This window comes from Crocuta crocuta, unplaced genomic scaffold, assembly GCF_008692635.1.
Source record: "Crocuta crocuta isolate KB4526 unplaced genomic scaffold, BGI_CrCroc_1.0 scaffold36, whole genome shotgun sequence".
NCBI classification, from domain to species: Eukaryota; Metazoa; Chordata; class Mammalia; order Carnivora; family Hyaenidae; genus Crocuta; species Crocuta crocuta.
The window spans coordinates 17,714,231-17,740,005 of NW_027532203.1; the positions used below are offsets into that span (position 1 = coordinate 17,714,231).

At 39.9% G+C, this 25,775-nt stretch overlaps 1 protein-coding gene across 1 annotated transcript in view; it reads left to right on the plus strand.

The window, feature by feature from the left end:
- The window catches only part of SKOR2 (SKI family transcriptional corepressor 2), a 33,723-nt gene extending 25,212 nt beyond the window's left edge, over positions 1-8,511 (plus strand). The window contains 2 exon segments of the mRNA XM_077777683.1: positions 175-242; positions 8,449-8,511. Coding sequence (XP_077633809.1) covers positions 175-242; positions 8,449-8,511 — 131 coding nt within the window.
- The last annotated feature ends 17,264 nt before the right edge of the window (positions 8,512-25,775 follow it).

A 25,775-nucleotide genomic window follows, 5' to 3' on the forward strand; every position in this document is an offset into this window, starting at 1 on the left:
AAATCCATATGATTTACTTTAAACACACACACACACACACACACAATGCTTTCTAAAAATACTAAAAAGGGAGAGGGGCTTCTCCTGCACCATCAGGAACATTTTTACTAAAATTACTAAAATAAGATTTTGCAACTTTAATTGATGTCTTTGTCTATTTCTCTCTCCCACCAGATAATTTTCAGGATCAGATGAAAAGGGAACTAGCCTACCGAGAAGAAATGGTGCAGCAATTACAAATCGTAAGATGATTTCTACTTAAAAATGCACGTAACTTGATAGGTTTGTTTGCAAACCACCCGGTGTGAGTGAAACTGTTCACGTTTTTGCCGTGAAGCCCTTTGGTCCACTTACCACTTACCTCTCAGCTGGTTTAGATGCTAATTACCAAAAGATTTACTTAGACACAGGATAAACAGATGTGTCAGTTCGTTTCCTCGAAATGTAACTACCTACCATGTGTTAATAGACAGCTGTGTAAATTGTCTCTGTGGGTGAGCCAGGGGTACCTGCATTGCTTCCCACTGTGCAAACCTGTGAACACTGGGCGCTGGAATGTGCTAGAAGCTCAGCGGAAGGTGATTGTCTGCTCTCTTCCTCTCCTTTCGGTGCCCAGACCTGAGCCACGCCCTCTGCTGCCAATAGAACTTACTATAAATACACTTAATTGAAGTGAATCACTTGAAGTGAAATGATTATTTCCCAATGAAATGTGTTATTCACCTTCTCCTGATCACACCGAAAAATGGACACTAAGATGTATTCGTGTGGCAACAGGGAAGCAGGAAGGTGCCTGGTAAATGAACGTAGTGGGGTTTTTTGTTGGCTTTTTGGTTTTTTTCATTCTGAATTCACCGCCCTTTATCCCCATGCAGATACATGTGGTGTTAATCATTAGGGCTTTTAAAGCCATCTCCCAGGCTCTGTCATTTTCATGAGTACAATGGGGAATAGAATTTCTGCTCCATATTTGTAAGATATTTATTACCTGAAGGAAGATGTACACTGACCCTTAGTTGTATCCCCAACATGACTATAATAATTGGGGTTGCTGGACATTTCTGAGCTGGTCCATGTTGCCTGTATCTTATTAAGCATGTATGTACGGATACCCGCCTGTTTTGTCTAGTGAGCCGGGTAGCTAGCTGTCTGCCAGGATGACTCGAGGAAGATAGGTATCAATGTTTTCCTTTTGCATCAGAGAAACCATGCTTGTGTGAATGGAGATTGCTCGGAGTCATTTTTATTTATTTTTTATTTATGGTTAAAGTCTTTTAAATGTTTATTTTTGAGAGAGACAGAGACAGTGAGAGACAAAGCACAAGCAGGGGAGGGGCAGAGAGAGAGGGAGACAGAAGCCTAAACTGACTGTCAGCACAGAGCCTGATGAAGGCCTGAATTCAGGAACTGTGAGATCATGAGCTGAGCCGAAGTCGGACACTCAACCCGCTGAGCCACCCAAGTGCGCCTCAGAGTCATTTTTAAAGCAGCCTTGTGGTGCCTGAGGTTTTTCCCCATTCTGGGGGCTCTGTTAAAAGTGCTGTTTATACTCTTACCATTCCCGCTGGTTTTCACTGACCTCAAGCTGGTTAATACTCTGTTCTGAAAGCCACCTCAGTGTAATATGCCTCTTAACCAGGACCCTACTTCTGGTTTTGTTTTTGTTTGTGTTTGGTTTGTTGGTACCTAAAGTCATGGGAGGGGGGAGTGCAGAAGGGTTTTTCTTAATTGATTGATAACTAAGCCCCCAAAGAGGTTAAAAAAATGTATCTACTGTTCTTAGCTTTTGATAATAGGGGCTATTAATTGCTTGCTGTGACTATTCTTATTATTTTCTTTGTCCTAAGGAAGAATTTTTTCAGTATTTTATTTTTAAGTGATCTCTATTCCCAACATGGGGCTCGAACTCACAACCCCAGGATCAAGAATCACACACTCAACTGACCAAATCAGCCAGGCACCCCTATCTAAAGGAAGGATTTAAATATAGATTTGAAGGCCAAAGGATATAAAATTTTCAGACCTTACTGATTACACATCACTTTCAGACTAAAACAAAAAACACCACACATACAATAAAAAACTTTGTGATTTCAGCATGGTTGTGTATAGCAAAATGGGCTTTGGGAAAGGGAGTAAGTATTTATTTCAGTGCCCCTATTTAAGGTCAGTTATGTAGCTTTATCTCTTAATTTTCTGTGACATTTGGTTTCTTTAGCCAAAGAGGAAATGATAATTGCATCCATGTAATAAGCAAGCAATATTGATAGAAGAAGAAATGTCTCATGTCTTTTGAGATATTTGGTACATGGAAGATCTAAATTGGTATTACTAAATGTTTTTATTACACTGTATTGCAAGATATTTTATCATCATGTATTCATTTATGTAGACAAGTGTTATTAATTCAGATTTCTCTAGATAGTAAATTATTCCTGGTCACAAATTAAATTCTTTGGGGGAAGCTAGACATTTCCCCCTCCCAGGCCTGTAGGTACCATATAATTTCTTAAATCCACAAAACCACATCCAGACTGCAACATGAAACGGGAAACAGAGATGATTTGTCCCTCCCACTTCTTCTCTGTGTCCCCTTCCTTAATATGGGGAGGGTCTTCATGCTGCCTCCAGCACCTATCATCAGGTGGCTGTCATAAACGTTTGCTGAATGAATCACCACCCAGGGAGGACCCCAGACACAGCTCTGATACTCCCATCGAGTGGTCCTCTTAATTCTTTTGCAAATTTCCCTGGCTTGTTCCTGATTTCCTCAAATTTTCTTTTGTGNAGGGGAAACAGAGATGATTTGTCCCTCCCACTTCTTCTCTTGTGTCCCCTTCCTTAATATGGGGAGGGTCTTCATGCTGCCTCCAGCACCTATCATCAGGTGGCTGTCATAAACGTTTGCTGAATGAATCACCACCCAGGGAGGACCCCAGACACAGCTCTGATACTCCCATCGAGTGGTCCTCTTAATTCTTTTGCAAATTTCCCTGGCTTGTTCCTGATTTCCTCAAATTTTCTTTTGTGCTGAGAAACTACTACTAAAACGACTAAAGAAAGCCATGCTGGTGAATTATGAGGTGTTTCCGGATTATTGCACTGTCCTTGTGACTAACAGACATAGCTGACATCTGCAAACTTCAGGTGAAGACGACTCGCATATAGCCCATTAAGTGTCAGCTCCTCAGCCAGGGGAACTCGTAAGCTCTAACCTGTGCCCTGATGGGAATATAGTAAGGAAGGCATGGGTGCCTAATAAATATGAAATGCCCGTGCAAGTCATCAGATGCTATGCCAGTATGAGTAATAAAATTCATAGCATGCCCCTTCTCAAAGCAGTACCTCTAATACTGGGACTATTCAGGTCCTGATGCCTACATATATTTTTGTGCCAGACAGACCTGGGTTCACATTATACCATCATACCATTGGAACTGAGGCAGCAGACTCAAGTTTACCTGAACAGGAATTTATCAAATCCCTTATTCATCTTGTTTTATTTGCTAAAGTACGTTCGGGGGAGGGGGTAATGTCCTTAGAGAATTCTATCTAAAGATTTTCAAGAAGTTGCTAGATCTAATTCATCAGTAAATACGGTTACATGCTTTGCTTCCTGAGAATAGAGCAGTTCACTCAAAATTATTTTATTGTTTTATATTTAAAGTTTACAGAGCATATATTACAGAAGAGTCATTTGCCTAAAGAATAGGCTTTTTTCCCCCTTTAGATGACATAAAAACCCATCCTATCCTGCAATCATGGAGAATTCAAATATATTAAAACCATCATATTTTGTAACAATTCCCAGAGACCCACAATGCATTTATCCTATGCTGTTACACAGTGTTCTTATTCAAAAGACGATATCGAAAGCATCTTGGGTATCATTGCTGTAGAAAGAAAACTTATGAATTTCTTTGGATCCTGCATTTTTAGATTCTCTGCTGACTATAATTTCTGCACCACTGCTTCCTTTTTCAGTTTGTTAAATGCAAAGTTGTAATGACTGTGGAGTCAAATAACTGATCTCTTTGTACACTTATAAATGAATGTGTGTTTATCTCAACGTGAGATTTAAAGCATATGCAGTTTGTTTAACATTTATACCTGGGCAACAAGCTAATTTCTTTTTTAAAAAATAGCTTAAAATTAGAGTTTATAGTACTTCACACAGTTTTTAGTAAAGTCTTCCACCCCTGCTCTGGGTTTTCTAATGTTTAAAATGTTTTCCTTACCAAGCCAGAGTCAGTTATACAAGCAAAGAAATTTATTCTTCTCACTATGAACCAAATACAAAAGTTCCAAAATTTAACAAGCTCATGAGAGTCTTAGTATGTAGTATAACTCAGAGGGGGGAAAAATGTCATTCACAAGTGGATTGTGATTCTAGGAAAATTTGGTTCAATTTTGAAAATAAAACCCATCATCCTGTATGGTTAAGGGGAAGGTGAAAAAGCTAAGACAATGTTGTATATCAATTACATCTCAATTTTTATAAATGAAAAAAGAGGCTAGAGATATTTTACTCAGTGTATCACCTTTGGATTGAGGTTTTTCAAGGACTGGAATGGAATCTAATTTACACATTATGATGCCTTGACAACTTTTTTTTTTCATTGATAATATGGCAACAATTTCCTTGCAAGCCAGTGCATCTGTATAGAAGCTACTACTGTAGATTTGTTGAAGACACGCTCTTCATTAGTCAGAATTCTCAAAGGATGTTGTGAAGCTGCAAAAGAGAACCCATGGTAAATTCCTAGATCCAGATTCACATCCTTGCACTTGCTGGATTGCTACCAAGAGGCGCTTAGATGGAGTGCATGTGCTAGTCTCGAAGTGCCCTCTGCTGTTTTACCCAGAATGCTGCACTCACATGCAGCCAAGGGAAACCGGTCTCAAAGTTCTTCATTAAAAGCCTCAATTAAAATAACGCTCAATCGATAGATTTAGTACTAATGTTGCGTTCACTGTGGACTTGTAAAAAAGCAGTTTATAACTTCCCGATGGTGGGAGCACAGAGCTTCCTTGCAGGGAAAGGAGCGAGGTGTTTATTGCTAGAGGGGCCCTCCCTCCTTGGCCAGGGCACAGCTCTTCAGTGATACTGTCTTTCCTTGGAGGTCCTGCAAGATTCATTAGGATAGGAACTTGTCTAGACTTCTAACGTCTCAACACAGAGAGTTTTTAAAAATACGTCCGATGTCTTTTTCTTAAAAGTAGGTAGGACAGTCAGTTACTGTTTGGCACTATATTCTTAGGAAAAGATCCCCAGGCCACTGGAGGATTTTGGTTTTGTGGCTAAATATGCAAGAAAAGGAGGTCCTGGATGTCAGAGGCGTGAATGCTGCCTCAACCTTCTCCAGCAGCAGGCAGCCTTTGACGACAGTGGGTCCTTTCCCCATTATTGATCGATTGCCATGCATCCTGACAAGGCAATCACTTGTCCTTAGTTCTGTGGCCTTCTCCTCTTCCTCCTTTTGACATTGTTAACTCACCAGAATGTCTGAGTTCAGGCTAATTCTTTCTTGGCACAAACTAGGAAGTTATCTTTTTTGGTAAGATCCCAGACTTTTGATAGACTAGCACCAACTAGGTAATCAATTTAGAACTCATATAGCTTTGAGGGATTTTTTTTGGGGGGGGGGGTTCATGCCAATCTTGCTGATTTTTAAGCTGGTCAAAATGAATGGGGCCCCTGCGTGGCTCAGTCAGTTAAGCATCCAACTTCAGTCATGAGTTCACAGTTCACGAGTTCCGAGCTGTCAGCACAGAGCCTGGAGCCTGCTTCAGATTCTGTGTCTCCCTCTCTCTCGGCCCCACCCCTACTTGTACTCTCTCTTTCACACAAAAATAAATAAACAATTTTAAAAAATAGTAAGCTGGTCAAAATGGAAGGAAAGCTTTTGTGAGTTCTAGTGCAGGAAATGTACATCGAATAATTAGCTTAAACGGAGCCTCCAGGGCCTGAGCTCCTAAACTGGAGAGTGTTCACTGAGGTCTCTGTGAAATCCAGTATCAAATTTCCTGGAATCCGAAGCACTGTCAGTTGTAAGAGGCACCATTACTTGATGTATCACAAGAGAAACTTCCAACTATTATTCCAAGGTACCCTCAATTATAAGACACCTAATGTTAGAGACATTAAAATGTGAGGGGGGAAAAAGTACATTTTAGAATCGATGAAATAGGGTAATTTCCATGAACCATTGAGTCACATGTTCGTATATTCCTTATCATTCATGACTTAGGACCCAGCATTAAAAATACATGATTTTCAGCTCACAACCGTCTGCACTTTCCATCTTTGTTTTTGTTTGGCTTCTATTTCACTTTGTTTTAATGCCGTAAATGCAACAATGTAAATGCAACAGTGGGGAGAATTCTTCAAGTGGATTTAAATTCCGGTCTGTAGATTTGGGAATCAAATGTGCTTACCTGGAAACGTCCTTTTTTCCCTAAGTCTTTTTTATTTTTTTCTCAGCTTTTCACCTTAATGAAATGCTACATTGTTTCTAGGGAGAAAAGGAAGGAAGGAAAAAAGCTTTCTGACTTAGATCTGAAAGCAATGTCCTTCCCGCAGTTTTCTTAGGGCTAGGATGAGTAGCTTATCAGCTTCGATGAGGCGCCCAGCCCTTGGTGATGTTAACGTGCCTGGGACGGAACAGGATGGAACCCTTTCTAAATCATTGTGGTATCAGAATCCTGAGTTGAGAACTCTTTCTAAATGTGAGCGTGCCACAAACACATTGCATTAAGTAATTCCTCCTACAGTCATTTCTGCTTGTTATCCTAACTAATAGAATTCCATTTAAGGCTGTGTTATATTGTGCACGGAAAGAGAGAGGCAATCCTTGTGTTTGGCATGTCGTAGCAAACACCGTGATGGGAAATGTGTATCTCTATTGAGAGCAGATGTAGCATGATGTAGAGTGAGAAGAAGAGGTAACTAGGGTAGGTCCCTATGTGACTGCTCTTGTCATAGTCATCCACCTCGTCGCAGCTCATGTCCTCAAATATGAGTGCCGTAAGGGCACTGCATGAATGAATCATTAACTCATTCATGCTGTCTGTGCTCTTGATCAGATATGTGCCTGTCAGATGCATCCACATGGTGTTTGTGTATCAAAATAGTGAGATGGTTATGTTAATCTTTTCTCTTCTTTGCCATTAAAAAGGCTGATTCAACTGACAGTTATTATGGCATAATGGTCCCAATAATCTTAGTCACTCACATCACTGCAGATTCATGGTCCCTTCCCACTAGAAAAGGCTTGTATTTGTGGATGGGATATCAGGAGAACAAAGCACAGATAAGCTAGAAATGTGGAGAGTATGTGTACCATTATTCAAAAACCTTGCCTAATCGGATGAAAATAATTTTATCTCCCTCACTGCTTTCACATCACAGCCATATTTCATGTTGTATTCTAGAAAGCTGAATATTTCTTTCTTTAAATGTACAATAGATGGAAATCTTTTGAGTCCTGAGTCTTATAATGATGAAGGTAAGTAACATAATGATAGACTGCCTTAACTGGGGTTAATGGAAAGGTAAATCTAAATAATACACACAGTCCAATTTCAGCCATTCAGATATTCTAGTGAAAAGTAATGTATCAAATGGGATAGGCTTTCATTCGAAGTCCCAGCACTGAAAAGTACTTTTTAAGTTTATCCAGGTAGTATCCTCAAGGGTCATATTTTCCACTCAGTGCAATTATTTCTGATGCTTCCTAGTAGTTATTGGGAAATTACCCAGAGTAATAATTTGTGTTTAGTTAGTTCATCTTATTTTTGTGATTTATAATAATGATAGCATAATTTGTCACTCTAATTAAATGAAAGATAGCATTGAACTAGTTTGTAATCACATCCTTGTCTCTTTACTTTGGACATACATTATAACATCATAACTTAGTTTTCATACCTAAATAAAAAAATAGTACCATATTATTAAATGCAAATTAAAAAATAAAAACTTCTTAAAGTGAAATGTCATATACTGACCTCAGAGACTAGCTCTAGCAAGAATCTGATGTGATCACCGGTTCTGTCCTTGATATGCTTTTTGACAGGCCTCCGGAATTGCTATATATCCGAAGCTCCATGCTGTTGCTGAGCGGATTGAGACCTTTTTTTCCTTAGAGAGGAAATTACTGGCCTTCAAATTGTTAGGCACAATCAAAGCTCTCCATTATGCACCTGTCTTCAAGTTTAGCTTCCCTGGGGACGCCTGGGTGGCTCAGTCGGTTCAGCATCTGACATCAGCTCAGGTCATGATCTCGTGGCTCGGGGAGCCGCAGCCTGCTTCAAATTCTGTGTTTCCATCTCTCTCTGCCCCTCCTCTACTCACGCTCTTTCTCTCTCTCAAGAATAGATAAACATTAAAAAAAATTTTTTTTAATTTAGCTCATCTGGACAGCTTTGCCTGTTTTTATCTTACAGATCCCCTATGCAGCAAGCTTGATCAGGAAAGAAAAGCTTGGTGCACATCTCAGCAAAAGCTAAAAGGTAAGCTTACCAGAGGAAAGAGATTTTCCTGAATTCTAAATTGTTATTGCTCAGCTATGTTCTTTATGTGTTCGACATAGCCCAAGGGATTAGTAAAGTTGCATCCTGTGTTTCAGCCAATTTGCTGATGAACTTCGTTATGCCTCGGGCATGGGACTTCCTAAGCCAGTGGCTATGTGCATTTTGTAGATTCCTTGGGAAATTCCTAAAGTAACGAAATTCTGTACTCAGTCGGCCGAAGCGATCTTTGTTCTGTTTTGAGGTTTTCTGCTCTCTGAGATTCTCCTTGACAGCCTGAGTATTGCCCCCTCTGCAGGAAAGTGGAATGTCAGCAATCATGCTTACCGTGTCTCATCTTCCTGCCTCTCCTTTGCTTCTAAAAGTCTTCCTGAAATCTGGCTTTCAGTGAGCCACTGACAGACGGTGATGTGAACAATTGCAGGCAACATAGACCTTGGAGAACGTCTTCTGTAGGAAGATTCATTCATTCTTTCCCTAAACCAATCACTGTTGAGAGCTGAAGTCAAGTTCACGGTCACATCCCTGGAAACAATTTAAAAGACAAATATTCCAGGCTTCTAAGGAAGACAGTAAAAATTCATTGACTGTATTCAGAACATACCTAAACATTTCAAAAACAACGTTTTGATTATACAGAAGACATATAATTGTTAGAATTGAAGAGGTGTCACAACTAAGGCTTGCTGTTTCTGTGACAGTACATTAGGATGACCTAACAACTGGAAATGCTAAATCAGGGAAAAACTCAGATGTCAGAGGGAGCATGTGTAAGTGCTCATGGCCAACTAGGAGTGTGGTCATTTATCAGTTTGATCCATTCCTATCAGAATCATTCTTCCCCATCCTTCCCCCTGGAACATATTTTCAACTTAATAGAATCTATTGACAAAAAGAATTCTGTACTGTGCGGGTGTGTGCTTCCTTTTCTTCCCTTCATGCCTCTTTTCTGCATATCACAAGCCTCCTCTGTCTTTGTACAAATGACAATCCCACTTCTTGTCATCCTCTTTATTAGTGATAATCTTCAGCATTTGTTCTGAAATAATGATAATTATGTCACTCACCTTTTCATCAGGAGCTCAAAACTCTTCCCAAGACAGTATCTCATTCATATGCTTTTCCTTCATTTTACACACAAGGAACTGAGGTATGGAGAAGAGAAATGTGATGTTTTATGTCCACGTTGCAAAGTTGGAAAGAGATCCAGGGCTCCTGACTTTAGATTCAGTGTCCACTTGCTCCTAAGGCATGCACTTCCTGTCCTCTGTAAGCTGATGTTCTGCAAGAAAGAGAGTCAAATAATAAGTCATTGTGTTTCCATATCCATGAAGTTATACAAAGTTGGCCTGTGAGCTGACTCTGGTCTGTACATTCAAGTATTCTTCTTAAGTCTGAGATTGACATTGGGCAGTTTCCTGCTCATTGGAGTGGACAACTTTGCACCAGTTGTGTGAAATGAATAATTTTAGAACAGTCAGACTTCACTAAATCTTAACTCAGAATACCAAGGTAATCAAGGCAAGAATCACCCAAATTAATGCTGATAAAACTCAAAGGTATAATAATTTGAAAATGTTAAACTAATTCTCTTTCCAGTCAAAGAGAATATATTAGGATGTATTTTTTAAATAACATCTTTATTGAAGTATAACACATATTCATCAAAGGTCAAAAATCACCAAGTCATACAAGTCATTAAGTCAACGAATCAAAATTCAATGGATTTTCACAGGCTGAACTCACTTAGACATCCAGCAACCAGAGAGCCACCTTGCACTGCTGCCCAGTAATTCCTCCACTCAACGAAGATCAGCTTTGCCTGATTTTGAACTTTAGTAAAGGACATTGTATCGAATGTTCTCTTGTATCTGGCTTCTTTTACTCTGCGTTTGTGATATTCATCCATTATGATGTAATTTGATTTCCACTTAGGAACTTCAATAAACTCTTTTTACTCCTTCTTATTCCCCAACTCATCTTCCTTGCTTATGATGAACGGCTCTTGTACCTGCAAAATGAAGACTCACTGCCCAGAGACCATGCCTCTGACAGTAACATCGCATCCAGCTAGGTGGAAAAAAAAAAAAGAAAAGATTGATTTGTGTTTAGTAACTAATGCTTCCTTCATGCTGATTTTGTTTCCATCCTTGCAGACAACAGGGATTTCTCTAAGTAGACCCTGGTGCTTTCAGAAGATTAGTGGTTACTTAAATGCTGAGCTAAATCAGCCAAGCAGAGAATCACAACCATATTGTTCGAGGCAGTATTTGATTCTCAACATGCCAAGCCTGCAAGGAATTACCCCAAGAGAGATTACAAAATAAAAATCATTACACCAAGGGAGAGAGACAAATTCTGCCTTGCTGAGTGACCACAGGTTTCCAAATTAGGGACTGATGCATTAATGTCTTATGCAAGAGTGACCCTTAAGGTAGTGTGCTGTGTTCTTGCCACCCAGTGGATTCCAATATGACTATTAAGAGGAGGAAGCTTTTCAAAACCACAGGCAATCCACTTAATAAGCCAAGCAAGTATTGCCACATATCACTGCTCTACAAATCTTTTTTGCCCTACATTAGGACATAAGAAATTCCATGTTGAGTCAAAATAAGGTTCCACCCAGACCAAGTTACTAACTGTGTAATTCCATTAGAAGAGCCAGATTGTTGTTCTTAACAATACCAACCCTAAAATTTAAGCATGTGCACTGAATGCTCTTAGCTTTCCCTTGATAACTCCTTAAAGACTCATTACCCATGGATTTATCTAAACCTTTCTTCAACCTAGGCAGAGTCCCCTTTGTGGCAATGAATTCTATTTTGTTCGGCTACCAGCTGTGTTAAGTGCAGTTTGCTTTCTTTCTTTATCTTCACACTACCTCCTAGAACAAGCCCTAGTAGACTAGCCATTGGGCTACTTTGCATATTTGTTTCATTGTAAGCTCACAGTACAGTGAAAATGATTTGAAAAAAAAAAATTTCAAAATGTAGTGTGTGTTATCCTTGCATCTAGGACTGTTTCCACACCAGAATTATTCCTGATAATCTCTCTTACCTGTGGTTGTTTCTGTGACCCATGTCCTGCACAGATACCCCATGTGATCTGTGTGAAATCTGCATCACCAGAAGAGTGCTATGATATCAGCAGTAATTTAATCGGTACATTCTTTTTCTTCCAAGCACCTTTTGACATTATATGGATGTCATCCATATAGCCAGATGAAGCACCCAAGTCATTTTACACAAGCGGAAAGTGGATCTGGGAAATGGCTTGTTCGTAGTCATAAAGAAACTCATGACTAAGCCAGAAATAATAAAAATCATCATCTGTTGGGCACTGATTATGCCAGATGCTGGGCTAAATTCTTTGCCACATTATCTGTCTCTTTTGAACATTACAGCTCTATAAGGTAGATCTTATCGTCATCCCATTCGTACATGGGAACACTGAGGTTCAGTGAGGCCACTTACCTAGCACATGGCAGAGCCAAGATTCAATCCAGGTCTATGTGACTCTGTTACACTTCTCTGTCTCCCAAGGATCACTGGGCTTGTTTGGAGGGAGTCTGGCTTCTAAGTCTGATACTACCTCCCTGTGTTATCTTGAGTAATATCATGTAATCTCTGAGGCTCATTCTCATCTATAAAATGTAGGTAGCCAAACCTGATTAAAATCTCTGCCAGTTCTAAAATGTTGACTACCACTCTTGCATACCAGAATTCTGCCCTCCTCTCTCTCCTTTCCCACAAAAGGGCTGCTTTTATTAAAGTATGCTCAAGGCCACATATAACACCAAGGGCATGACCAACCTACTTTTGCCTTATGTCTGTGTTTTCTTCATCACTGATTACTACTTCCTTCCACCTTTCGGAGAGATTGAGATTTTCCCCCCTATACTAACAATGTCTACCTCTTTGATTTGTGTTTAGTAACTAAATGTTATTCAGTTCTGGAATAATTGCTACAAAAATAATGACACAAAAAAGGTCTTTAAAGGATATAGAGGGATTGTAATGGAACCACTTTGTGTCTTCCTTTCATATAGATCAAAGACAAAAGGAGGGAATAGCATATCCATTTCTCTCCTCTGTAGTCAGACCTGTAGGACCAGGTTCTTCCAAGAGTCTCCATTGAGATTGACAATGTGCTCCTAGTCTGCTCAAGGCTTTGTGTCAATTATTTTATTTAATCTCCAAAACAACCCATTGAGAGAAGGTCCACTACTCTCACCATGTGCTACAGCTGAGAAAACTGACATGCCGAGAGCTGATTATGTTGTCTGTGGTCTTGCTGTGAGCAAGTGGCAGGATTTGAGCCAGGGCCACCCCACACTTCATCTGCTCTCCTCTGATTCGTACCGGGAGATGGTCACCTGATCCGCATCCTCTATTATCAGTGGTAATTACACAGCTAATAGCCAATCCAGTGGTTTTGTTGATGTTGAATCACAAAAAACTCCAGTCATGCTTCTACAGTTGCCCTGACACCCCGGGACAAGAAAAATAGATGTAACTTGGGCCATCCACCCAAAGCCAAAGCAGGGCACTGGTGCATGAAATTCTGTCTGCCCCTTTCACCGCAGGCTGTCTTAAGCAAACCAGAGCTGCTAGAACCTAGCAAACATGACGTTACTGTAAAGAAGGCATAGCAAGCCAGCACACTCTGATCTAATAATTTTACTTTGGCTCAGTGTCAGCAGAGATGCATAAAGTAAGACAGCAGGCAAATAGAGGTACAAAGGAAGATGCTTTCAAGTCACTGTTTCAATATTTCATCCAAACTGCACTAAAAATGTCTTCTCCCAGGATATACTAAATGTTACTCGATGTGTTTTTAAACTATCTGACTATCTGGGGTTGAAGTTGTCATTCTGTATTTCTTGTTTTATCCCAGGTGCACAGAACCACTTACCCTTGTTCTCTTATAAGATACAGCCTGCCACTGAGCACTTCTGACCCACATAAAGACTGCGAATTGAAAGGGCTTGGGAATCAAATACAAAATCAGGTTCAGGAGAACCCAAGGACAAGTGACCTCAAAGCAGCATGGACAACCATGTAAAATAGACTGTAGCGGCCATTCATTAGTGGGGGGAGGGGGGAGCCAACCAGAGCAGTCAATGCTTGTCGCATCTTTTGGTGGAACCAAAGTTTGAGTCTTTGTGTTTTTCAAGGCCAACTGAACCCAGAGCATGGGAGTGCTGTTAGCCAACCGGGGTGGGAAATCCGTGGACGGTCCCAAGTGATCTCAGTGCTACACACTCGGAGAGAGCGGCTCTGCAAGACTGTCTTTCACATTTGAAGTAGCAATTCTTGGTGGAAACACAAGACCTGTCCTAGGAGTGGGGATCACGTTTTGACAGCCGGGACAGCATCAGCCGTCCAAATCTGCTTTTCACAACAAACTGGACAGACTTACACGTGGCCCCTTCCTCTCTGGTACTTTGCCTGCTGTATGAATGAAGATTGTATTCCTCTGGAAATATTTTACAGTTTAATATTGAGTGTAATTAAGAATATAATCATGTTATCAAAAATGGTATTTAACTCTGTTGTAGTTTCTTTAACATTCATGTGGATAAAAAAGTCTATAATAAAAAAACTATGAAGTAATAGTTGTGTTCATGTAGTTAAGTGCACATTTGATTGGGGGCAACTAATAGCAATGAATACTTTTTAGAATTATTTTGACATAAAATATGTGAATAAATTATTTTTGAAAATGGAATTCCTTCAAAAATGATTATTAAAGTCTAGGTTAGCCTCCTTTGGCCATTGTTAGTGGCTGGAGTCCTTCCCATCATGTTAGGATCTTTGTATGGGTAAAGGAAGCTTCTGTATTCCTGCTGGGTCTTCTGACATTGTTGGCGATGGAGTTGATATTGTGCCTTCCTCCTTACTGTGATGTTGAATCAAAATCCGAGATCCTTTTATGCCAAATATCCTGCCTCTCAGATGAGGTAGAAGGGACAAAATGGTAACTCCTTTGGGGCCAGGATGTCCAAGGTCTTTCTTGGTCACACAAAAATCTACTGTGGAAGACCTCTTACCATGAAGTTGCCAAAGACTTCTTAACTTCTTAACTGAAGAGGTACCTCACCAGTGGCAACCCTTGACAGATTGCAAAAGAGGTTTAGAATGCATTACCATGATACTTGATACTTGCCTCCCACCACCATCTTCGTTATCGTGAACTATCAGTAAAATTCACAATTTACCCTTGAGATAGATTTTCTCACCTTTTGCTGCCACATTAAGAAACCAGAGGTGGGGGGCAGGGAGGGGGGTGCCTGGGTGCCTCAGTTGGTTAAGCATTCGACTCTTGACTTCAGCTCAGATCATGATCTCACAGTTCATGAGTTCAAGCCTCTCCTCAGACTCTGCGCTGACAATGTGGAGCCTGCATGGGGTTCTCTCTCTCCCATTCTCTCTGCCCCTCCCCCTCAAATAAATCAGTAAATAAACTTTAAAAAAAGAGAGAGAGAAACCAAAGGAGGGCTACTCATTAGTGATTTTCTTTCTAGCCCAAAAAGGCTAGGAAGCCAGTCAGAGAAGGCTCTAACCAGGTCCTGGAGTCTGAGGACAGGTTCCCAGTCATGACTAATGGAAAATAATGTAAGGATGCTCTGACCAACCACAGAGGACAGAGTGCCCTCTCTGAGGTGTTCTGGCCTGGGTCTGAGCATCGGGGCTCACACAGCCTTTCAGACATGGCACACATTTCTGAAACTGGCAGCTGTACTTAGGGGAGTAACTGGACAGCTAAGATGGTGGAGCATTTGCTCCATGTAAGCTTTACATTGTATGTGGGGATGGAAGCCCAGCACCCTTAGCTTTGTACTTGAAGCAATACTGCCAGAGGTGATAGAAAATTCTCTGGGAGAACACAGACCTGGCTTCATGACCCGCCACCAGGGGACAGCAGTGGTCATTTTCTGCAGAACCCAGTGTAAACTCCAGGACCAGATGGCAAGAGCAGTGACTGGGCAGGCTTGGAGTAACTAGCAGACTTGCAGATGAACTTAAGGCCTTTGTCTTACAGCTGCATCAATTGGCCTGTAAAGGAGCCTGAAACATCATTCTTTTTCTTTCTAATCGCAACTTGAAGTGCCTCAGAGTTATCAGTGCTAAAATATTAGCAAATAACTTTGAACCAAAAAGGAAATTAGAGAGCTTCACAGGTACGTCTGAGAGACTGGAGTTGTAACCCTGGCATAGCTCTAAACTGAATACATGGCCAAGCTCTTATGGAAGACCACTGGCCTCTCCTGCTGAGGCTGCTGGAAGTATGTTGGGCCTTTCCATTCTCCTAAACTCTAGGCTCTGTCGAAGCCCAGCTGTGCATCTTTCCCCAAACACTTGGAAATTGCTGCTGTTTTAATTCTCATGACCTCAGAGTCTCTCCATTTGTTGAGGTATTTTATCAGACTCCGTCTATTTCTTACAAGCAGTAGAGCCTAACAGTCCTCCATGCAACCATGAAGTTATACACCCAAACCGAACACTTTAAAGAGTCATGATGCAACATATGATATGGAAATGTCATGAATCCACATATTTTCTCACTAAGGAGAGTGGATACCTCTTCTTTATTCTAGCAATGCTTGATGTTTCTAAGTTGGAACAAAAAGAAGTTGTCCCTAAAACTGGATGTGACTGGGTTATCTGAGCTGCCTCGCAGAAACAGACAGGACATCCATCTAAGGCTCTGCATGGGGCTAAAAATAAAGCCACTCTTCAGAAGGACAAACAAAAATTCTTGGCTCCACAAAATGACAGCAGGAAAATGCTGTGCTCTTTTCTTTGACTATTTTGTTAAAATAGTCATGTTAAAATTCCAAGGTCAAGCTAACTATTAGCTAATGAAGAGTAAAGGCAATGCAAATAAAATTCTCTATTTTGATTCCAAATGAAATAATAAGATCAGAAATGGCCATAGCAAGTCACAGCAGAAATCCGGACCCAAACAATAAAGTGTTTCCTATTGGGACAGACATTTCAGATGGATGTTTTTGATCCTCAGGATGCCTGAGTAATTGCTCATCTATTTGCCATAGGCAAGGATAGTGGGACATCACACCCCAATTTCCTTAGATTGAGCAATGAGTGTAGCCTCAGCTCTTTGGAAAATAGAGGAGAATTCTTCCTCACTACAGGGGATATGACCAAGCAGATAGGATCTCTTTCATTTAAGGGTAAGAGTAAAAACAGCCTTGGTCAGCAGTGAGGAAGATCAGAGAGAGAAATATCGTCAGAGTGCTAAGAATGTGTAACCACATCATTTAATGGGGTGCTTCCAGCTGACCCCAGGCCCCATGACAGAGGTTCTCTGTCTCTCTACACAGGTGATGCACAAAGTTCAAGTTTGAACACCTGTTTTGACTCCCCATACACAACCCTCACCACAGTTTGTAATTGTACTCTCTTCCTTTTGTAAGAAGATGTGCACTGTAAACTTGATGAGGCCAGGGGATGTTCATTTCAGCTCACTACCATCCCTCTACTGCTGAGCACATGTAGTCTCTACACAAAATATGTTTGTTGATTGAGTAAGTGATCTTGTTTATTTTATATAAGCCAATCTCAAAAGTAGATTGCTACATGGCGTTCACTTAAACTCTCATAGAATGTTGTCACGTCATTTGGTTTCAAATGACCATATGTGGCGAATGTTAGTTACCAACCAACAGTATGCATTCTTGGTGGCAATACACCTAAATAAAAGGCTATGCTTCCCAGGCTTTCTCCCAGTTAGATGTGGCCATGTGACTATGTGACTATATTCTGGCAAATAAGAGGTAGGTAGAAATATGTGGAATTTTCAGGAAGGTTACTTTAAAAGAGTTTGACGTAGGCAATGTTTCTCTTTTCCCTTCCCTTTCCTTCTTCCCTGATGTCTATAATATGGTTGGAACCCCAGAAGCCATCTTGGGCCATGAGGGAACTCTGAAGATAAAAGCCATATGCTAGTTTGGGCGCAGAAAGATAATAAATAGAAGCCTGTGTCCCCTACTATTACCGAACCAACATTCTAACTCTGGACTTCCCACGCGATTTTTTTTATATTGGAGAGAAATGAAATTCTCTCTTGTGTAAAACAATATTATTTTAGATTTTCTGTTAACTCTGATTACAAAACCCTTCTCTCCCTTTGGAGGTCAGTGATCAGCCAACAGTAACACCACTTCTTGTTCGTGTAACAACTCTCCAATGCATACTTATGCCATCTTTGTATTCTTATGTTGAATTAGCCCTTTGATTTAGCTAAGGGAGGTCAGTGGATATGAAGGCTAGTTAGTTGCAGAGTCAAGCCTCAAATCCAGTTCTTCCTGCAGCTATAATAAGCTTTTCCTGCTCAATCTCTTGGCCTCATCATCAGAGCTGAACAAGTCCATAATATCTCTGATATCCCCTATTGCAATATAGATAGGTGAAGATGGTGAAAGGGGCTAGATCTAAACTTGTTCTGCTCCCCAGGGTAGGTCAGGAACTAGGCTGGAAAGGTACACTGTCCAAAAGGCCTCAGAGGTTCTTGTGTGATGCAAGCAAAGCTGTGACCGGGTGCATAGCCAGAGCCACAAAGGGAACAAAGCTCAGCAGCACAGACATCTCAGGAACAGGAAGCTGACAATTAGCATCATCAACATCATCCTTGATAAGGGGTCTCTGCTGTCCACTTGGCATTCATGGGCACATTCCAGTCTTGGGAAAACACACCACTGAGAATGAATACGGTGGCAAGAATCAAGTGCTTCTTGGGGATACAATGGGTGGAGAGCAATTTGACTCAGGAACCCATGTGGGCATTGTTTCTCCTAGCTGGTGGGCAGCAAGGTACACCTGGGAGATTGGGTGATAACCCCAGGACCCCCAGACTTGGGCCAGTAACCACCACACAGGGCTAAAAGAGAGCTAAGTCTTCCTAAATGCCTCTGGACTCCAGTCTTGATGTGGGCTCTGAAACATGTTGTAGCTTCAGGAGGAAGAATGGAAAGATAGCTGGCTTTGAGCTGAGAAAAGATCCAAAAAATGCTAAGAGCTGAGAATACATTGCTGCAATTGGCCACTTATTTTCATACCAGGCTGACTATACATATAATTTAGAAGTAATGAACTCAAGTTACCTAAGGTAAATAATCATGCTGAAACGCCACGACTCTGTGGCAAATTAAGAACTTCCCTGAAAGCATTGTTAACGCCTGGAGTTTTCAAATAATAAAATTCATTCTTCTCATGCAACTTTTACATCATCTCTCTATTAAGGACAGTGGCTTCCTGGATGATTGTTAATGATGGTTTTCTTTATTATATTTTAGACCATTTAGCAAAGTTTATTGATTTATACTTCCTTGTAATTAGTTGTAGTGATTAAAATAGCTTTTATGGCCCTCTAGAGATTGACTTTTTAAAGAATCAACATTTACCCCAAATTGTGTGCTTTAAAACATGGTTAAATACTGTTTGAATTCAGTACTAAGCCATCATTGGTGAAACTGTGATTTTATATGTAGTTGCTTTCCCATCCCTCTGTTTATGTGGCACGATCATCCAATTACTTGGCAGCCAATAATAATAACAGCAGCCAACTTCCTTTGAGTGATTACAATAAGCTGAACATTGTGCTAAGTGTCTTAACACATTATTTTACTTAATTCTCTCAACAACCCTATGAGGCAGAGACTATTTAACTATTTAATTGAAATCTGAGGTGTTAAGTCACATAGTAGGTAAGTGGAAAATTGGGAATTTGAACCTTTGGTTATTATGACTTCAAAATCTCTGCCTTCTTTTTTTTTTTTTTTAATGTTTATTCTTTTTGAGAAAGAGGCCATGAGCAGAGGAAAGGAAGAGAGAGAGAGGGAGACAGAAGATCCAAAGTGGGCTCTGAGCTGACAAAAGAAAGCCCAATACAGGGCTCGAACTCACAAACCGCGAGATCATGCCCGACCTGAAGTCGGACACTCAACCGACTGAGCCACCCAGGAGCCCCCAAAACCTCTGCTTTTAATCACTAAACTCCTGTGCACACTGCCAAGGGAGCCAAGCAAGACGCTTTGTGCACATGGGTGAATTGGCAGTCCCCTTACTGACATAATTTGAAGGATACAGGAGGCCTCTTTTAAAAAAAAAAATCTCTCCCCAAACTCCCTTGGAGCTGAAATTCCCCCATTAGCATGATTCCTTTAACTAAGGTATTACAGTTCTCAGAATTATAAGTGCTCTAACACAGTACTACTTGAAGTATGGTCTATCAAAGCTAAAACAGTAAAACTCGTAGAAGAAAACGTAAGAGTAAATCTTTATGACCTTGGGTTAGGCAATGGTCACTTCACTTCAAAAACCATTCATCTCACGTTCACTAGGATGGCTATTATCTGAAAGACAGATCTGGTGAAGATACGAGAGAAATTGGAACCCTTGTACATTGCTGGTGGGACTGTGAAGTAGTGCAGCCATTGTGGGAAACAGTTTGGCAGCTCTCAAAGAAAATTAAACATGAAATTTTTTCTGTGCAATTCCATTCTAGTTATATACTCAAAAGTATTGGAAACAGATACTTACATACTTATATACAAATGATCATAGCCGCACTATTTACAATAGTCAAAAGGTGGAAACATATCATGTGTCCATCCACGGATGAATGGATAAACAAAATATGGTATATACTATTATTCAGCCATGGGAAGAAATGAAGTATGGACCCAGGCTATGACATGGATGAACTTTAAAAACATTTATGTTAAGTGAAAGAAGCTAGACATCAAAGATCACATAATGCTTGATTCCATTTATATGAAATACCTAGAATGGCAAATCCGTAGAGACAGAAATAAGATTGGTGGTTTTCAGGGGTGAGAGAGAAGGCAGAATTGATAGAAACTATTGAATGGGCACAGGGTTTTCTTCTGAGTGATGAAGATGTTTTGGAACTAAATAGAGGTAGTGGCTTCACAAAATTGTGAATGTATTAAATACCATTGAAATGTCACTTTGAAATGGTTAGTTTTATATTCTGGGAATTTAATCTCAATTTTTAAAAAGTTTATAAATTTAGCAAAAGACGTGTAAGGCCTTTCCTTTGAAAACATCAAAACATTGTTGAAAGAAATTTAAAAGACTTAAAACATCTGAGAAATATCCTATGTGCTCAGGCTGGTAGACTCGTTATTGTTAAAATGTCAGTTCTCCCCAAATGTGTTTATATATTCAACACAATTTCAATCAAACTCCCCAAAAAAGCTTTGGGAGAAACTGGCAAGATGACTCTATAATTAAACACAAACGCAAGAGACTGAGGGTACACAAAGCAATTATGAAAAAGAAGAGCAAGGTTTCAGGAATTTATACTACTTGATTACAAAACTTACTATAAAGTTATAGCAATCATAACACTGTGGGATTGGCTTCAGGACTGACACACATCAGTGTGACTGAAGAGACCACACCTGTATGGTCGTTTGATTTTTGGGAAAGATACCAAAGAAATAGAGAAAAGAACGTCTTTTCAACAAAATTGTGTTGGAGTAATTCTATATCCATATGGAAAAGAAAAAAAGAACTTTGACACCCTATCTCACACCACATACAAAATTTAATCTGAGACAGAAGATAGACCTAAGTGTAAAACCTGAAATCATAAAAATTTCAGAGCAAAACATGGAAGAATATCTTCAGGCTGGCAAAAATTTCTTACACATACAAAGCAACAGCCATCAAAAAAACCAAAAACCAACTCTGATAAATTGGATTTCATAAAAATTAAAATTTTGTGCTTATCACGGCACCAATCAGAAAATAAATATGCAAGCCACAGACTGGGAGAAATCATAAGCAAACATATATCTGACAAAGAACTTGTATCCAGGATTTATAAAGAACACGTTGACCTCAATAAAAACAAGGAGCAATCTGATTTTTTTTAAACCTCAGCAAAAATAATAAACATTTCATAAAAGAAAATAGACAAATTATCAATAAATATATGAAAAAGTGACTAACATCATAGTCATCAAGACATCAAATTAGAATCACAGTGAGACACTATGGCATACCTGCTAGAATGACTGAATGTAAAAGAGTAACAAATCCAAATGTTGACAAGGTCGTAGAGCAACTGGAACTCACACGTTGTTGACGGGAGGGCAAAATGGTATACGTTCTTTAGGATGACGTTTGGAGATCTCAAGCCTAAGCCAGAGTCAGTGCACTAGAATCCAAGAAAGGGAAATTTAAGACCAATCAATAACAAATAGCCAACTAGACTTTCTTAAACAAAGCAACCATGTAAGCTATAGCCAATCAATAATTTACTTTGTTTACGCATATTTTATATAAAATCCTTGCCCCTGTGGGTGGAGTGCTCCTAACAACCTTCAGTTTGGCACTGATCAATCCAAGTCAATGCATGAACAAATCAACTTTTGAAAATTGTAATGTGCCTCAACTTACTTTTTAAAACAACATAATGGGGGTGCCAGTGTGTCTCAGTTGGTTAAGCATCTGACTTTGGCTCAGGTCATGATCTCACCGTTGGTGAGTTAGAGCCCTGTGTTGGGCTCTGTGCTAAGAGAGTCTGCTAAGAGACTCTCCAACTTGGAGTCTGGAGCCTGCTTCAGATTCTGGGTCTCCCCTCTCTCTACCTCTCTCATGCTCTGTCTCTCAATAATAAATAAATGTTAAAAATTTTTATAAAAAAATTAAAAAACAACAGCGTAATAATCACGCGTGTGTGTGTGTGCGCGCGCGCGCACACACACACACACACACACACACACACACACACACAGGAGCTGCAAACCCCCTGCGGGGCTGGAAACTCACTATTCAGATCACTTCCCAACCTCTGTTCCTTTCTTTGTGAGGCTGATTCTCTTGGGTCTTTATGAGGCTTGGATGCATAGAGAAGATTCCTGTTTTAATTATTGCCATATATATTATTCAATTCCCATTGCCTGAAGTAACTTGAATAGGCCTCTACAAACTAAACCAAACCTATAAACAAATGCTTAACCTACTACCTGTGTTGCTTTTTTGTAGTCCCATTTTTACTTATGTGTGTGCCTAAAGATATAAAAAACATTTTCTATATTCTCTGCTCAAGTAAAAGTATGTTGGGGGAGGGAGGGAACACATAGTTTTTCCATTTCTTAAAGAAAGAAAAGCTGAACGCTGTTCCAGGTTTTTAGAATGCTCACAGTCCCAGAAACCTATTTAACACCTATAGGCAGACTTCCTGATATACTTGGGTCTCCGCATCCCCTTCTCATGGCCCCCATCGTCTTTCCTGTGTGTATGAGGTGGATTCAACAAAGATTAATAAGGTAATGTTTGTAAAAACACATCTTTCCTCTAATAAGCTGCATAAATAACAACAGACATAAGAAAGTTCCTTGGGAGATGCTACTTAATTCTCAGAACTCCTGGGAGGTTTCCTTGCTTGTAACATTAAGTAACAAGGAAGGAAAAATCTTGGCAACAACAGATGTGGGTGTATCATCTTCTGGAGCAGAACTTTTCATTCTTAACTTTCAATAAACCAAGGCTAATTGACCTTTACAGCCACTCCAGAACCAAACTAACTTGGGAGAGTGTTTTCACACCCATGCAGGCTCAGAAAGTAACACGAGAAAAATAAACATGGTCTAAGGTTTTGTACCACCACTTTTACCGTGAAAACTTGATACTACTTACTTTCTACAAAATAAATCTCAAATCGCACCTGCTGTTCGAGGACCTATACAATTTGGATCCAACTTACATTTGCCATCTCACAGTTGGACTCTTCTTCCATTGGCCCCCAAGTCCCACCTTCTTCCCTTTGCTGGCACCACTTGTCCACTTGGAAGGCCCTCCTTCCTTTTAAGCTCTGTCTAACTCTAAGACTCAGCAGCTCAAGGCCACCACTGGCCCTGACTCTCTAAACCCTTAGATTTTCTCCCTCCTCTAAAAAACAAACAAACAAACAAAAACAACAGCAACAACAACAAAATAAAAATAAAACTCTCCCTCCTCTAAATCCTGTAAGGGTAATGATTTTCTGTGCCAGTCACTTGGCCCTTTTTATGTGCTGCCTCGGGTTTCTTACTGCTCTCTCTACCTTACGTGTGTCCGGTGAGACTGTAAACTCCTTCAGGGCAGGAACAAATAGCCCCAGTCCCATACTGCACTCTTCTTAGCTGGATAAACTCTACTGCTCCATCAGTGTTTCCAAATGCAGATGACTTGGATGCCTCAACTGCCCTAAACTTGTATGCAGGTTGTAGAGAATTATCAAACTTGGGGAAGACCCACCAAGATGAACCTTCTGAGCCGTGGTTCATTTATTATCACTGCTTCTTTCTCCTTCCCCACCTGTCCCCTTGAGAGTCTTTATCCTCTATATGTATACACATACAGATGCTTCTTGACTTTCAGACTTTCATATATTATGTAGGTTCGCTCCAGATCCAAAGTAGGTTAATTCCACTATAATGCTAGCAGATGACTCTGGTGGTAGTTGGTACGATGCCAGTGGATCTAAGAATAAGTGAACCTAGCACAGTTTTTCTTGCACTCTGCCTCCTCCTCAAGCTGCTGCCAGCCCCCTTTTTCCTTCCTTCTTGTCACTGCCAATTCCTTTTTCTTGATTCTTCGTGGATTTATTTGCTCCTCGGAGCCTGGCTTCTGCTCTGACAGATGGCCACATTTAGCTTGACTTAATATGGGATCATGACTTTGTTCTTCATTTTGTTTTGTTGAGTCCTAAGTATATTTATTTCTTATTGAGAGAAGGGGGTGCCTCTCTCTCTCTCTCTCTCTCTCTCTCTGTTACTTCCTCTCCCTCTCTTTTACTGTATTTGTAGTTAGGGTAGATTAAGAAATGCTGCAGTAACAAATAAAACCCTGAAAGCTCAGTTGGTGAGTGGCTTAACATTATAAAAGTTTATTTCTTGATCAGATCACAGTCCACTGTGGATCAGGAGAAAGTTTTGTCCCGTGCAGTGGCTCTGACAATCCTGAGATCTTTGGAGCTCTCCATTGGATCCAATCTATCCACTAACTAACGCTGGGGGAAAAGATCAAACAGAAAATCCACTGTTTCTCAACTACCCTGGCCTGAAAATCAAATTCACATTTCATTGGCCAGAATTCAATTACACAGTCCTACCTAACTATAGGGAACACTGAAAAATACACTGAGGAAGGATTGAACTAGGTATTGTGGAACACTATCAATCAATACGACACCGTATCACTTTTATCTTCCAGTAGATTCCCATTTTATTCATTACCTGAAATCTTTTTTATTTCTTTTTTTTTTTTTTTAAAGAGGTTCTTCATGGAGCACAATGACTTCTTGTTCTAACTTGAATCAATGCTTTTTAGGGCTATGGTATACCTCTTAGATTTTTTATTGCCTGTTTAGTTTTGTTCTGTCACTTCTTTAACTTCTTGTTTTATATAGTAGCCTATACTGGAGTACATCTCCAAATAACCTTCTCCAAAAGGATACCTGAAACTTACCTCTTTTAGAATATAAGTTTCTTGAGGTCAGGGCATCTGTCAATTTTACTATTGTATCTCTACTGCCTAAGAGAATGCCGAGGTAGGTACACAGTACATATTTGTTAACTAGACAAAAATTTTGGTTGTTTTTCATGTTTAAAAGTCTTTTTAAAAATAAGTTGTTTAAAAACTAATTTGGGGTGACTCAGTCAGTTAAGCCTCTGACTTCAGCTCAGGTCATGATCTCACCGTTTGTGAGTTCAAGCCCAGCAGTGGGCTCTCTGCTGTCAATGCCAAGCCACTTAGGATCCTCTGTCTCCCTCTCTCTTTCCCTCACCTTCTCATGAGTACATGTTCTCTCTCTTTCTCTCACTCTATCTCAAATAAATATTAAAAAAAATAATTTTGTTCTAAAAATGTTAGTTTTGCCTTTGTCTTTAAAAATCTTTATTTTACTCTCACCATTAATAGTTTGATTGGCTATAGAATTTTAGGTCTAAAATTATTTTTCTTTCCTTTGAAAGAAGTGCACCATTGTCATCCACATTTAGTGCCAACCAGCTTCTTGTTTCTTTATAGGTAACATTTTTCCTGCCTTGAACCTTTTAGAATCTTTAATAGGATTTTAAATTGAAGATGTAGTAATAGTAAGTTTTGAAATTTCATAATGATGGGTCCAGCTAATGCTTTTTAAAATTATGTATTTTATTTATTTATTTGTTTGTTTATTCTTTTCTTTCTTTCTTTTTTTTT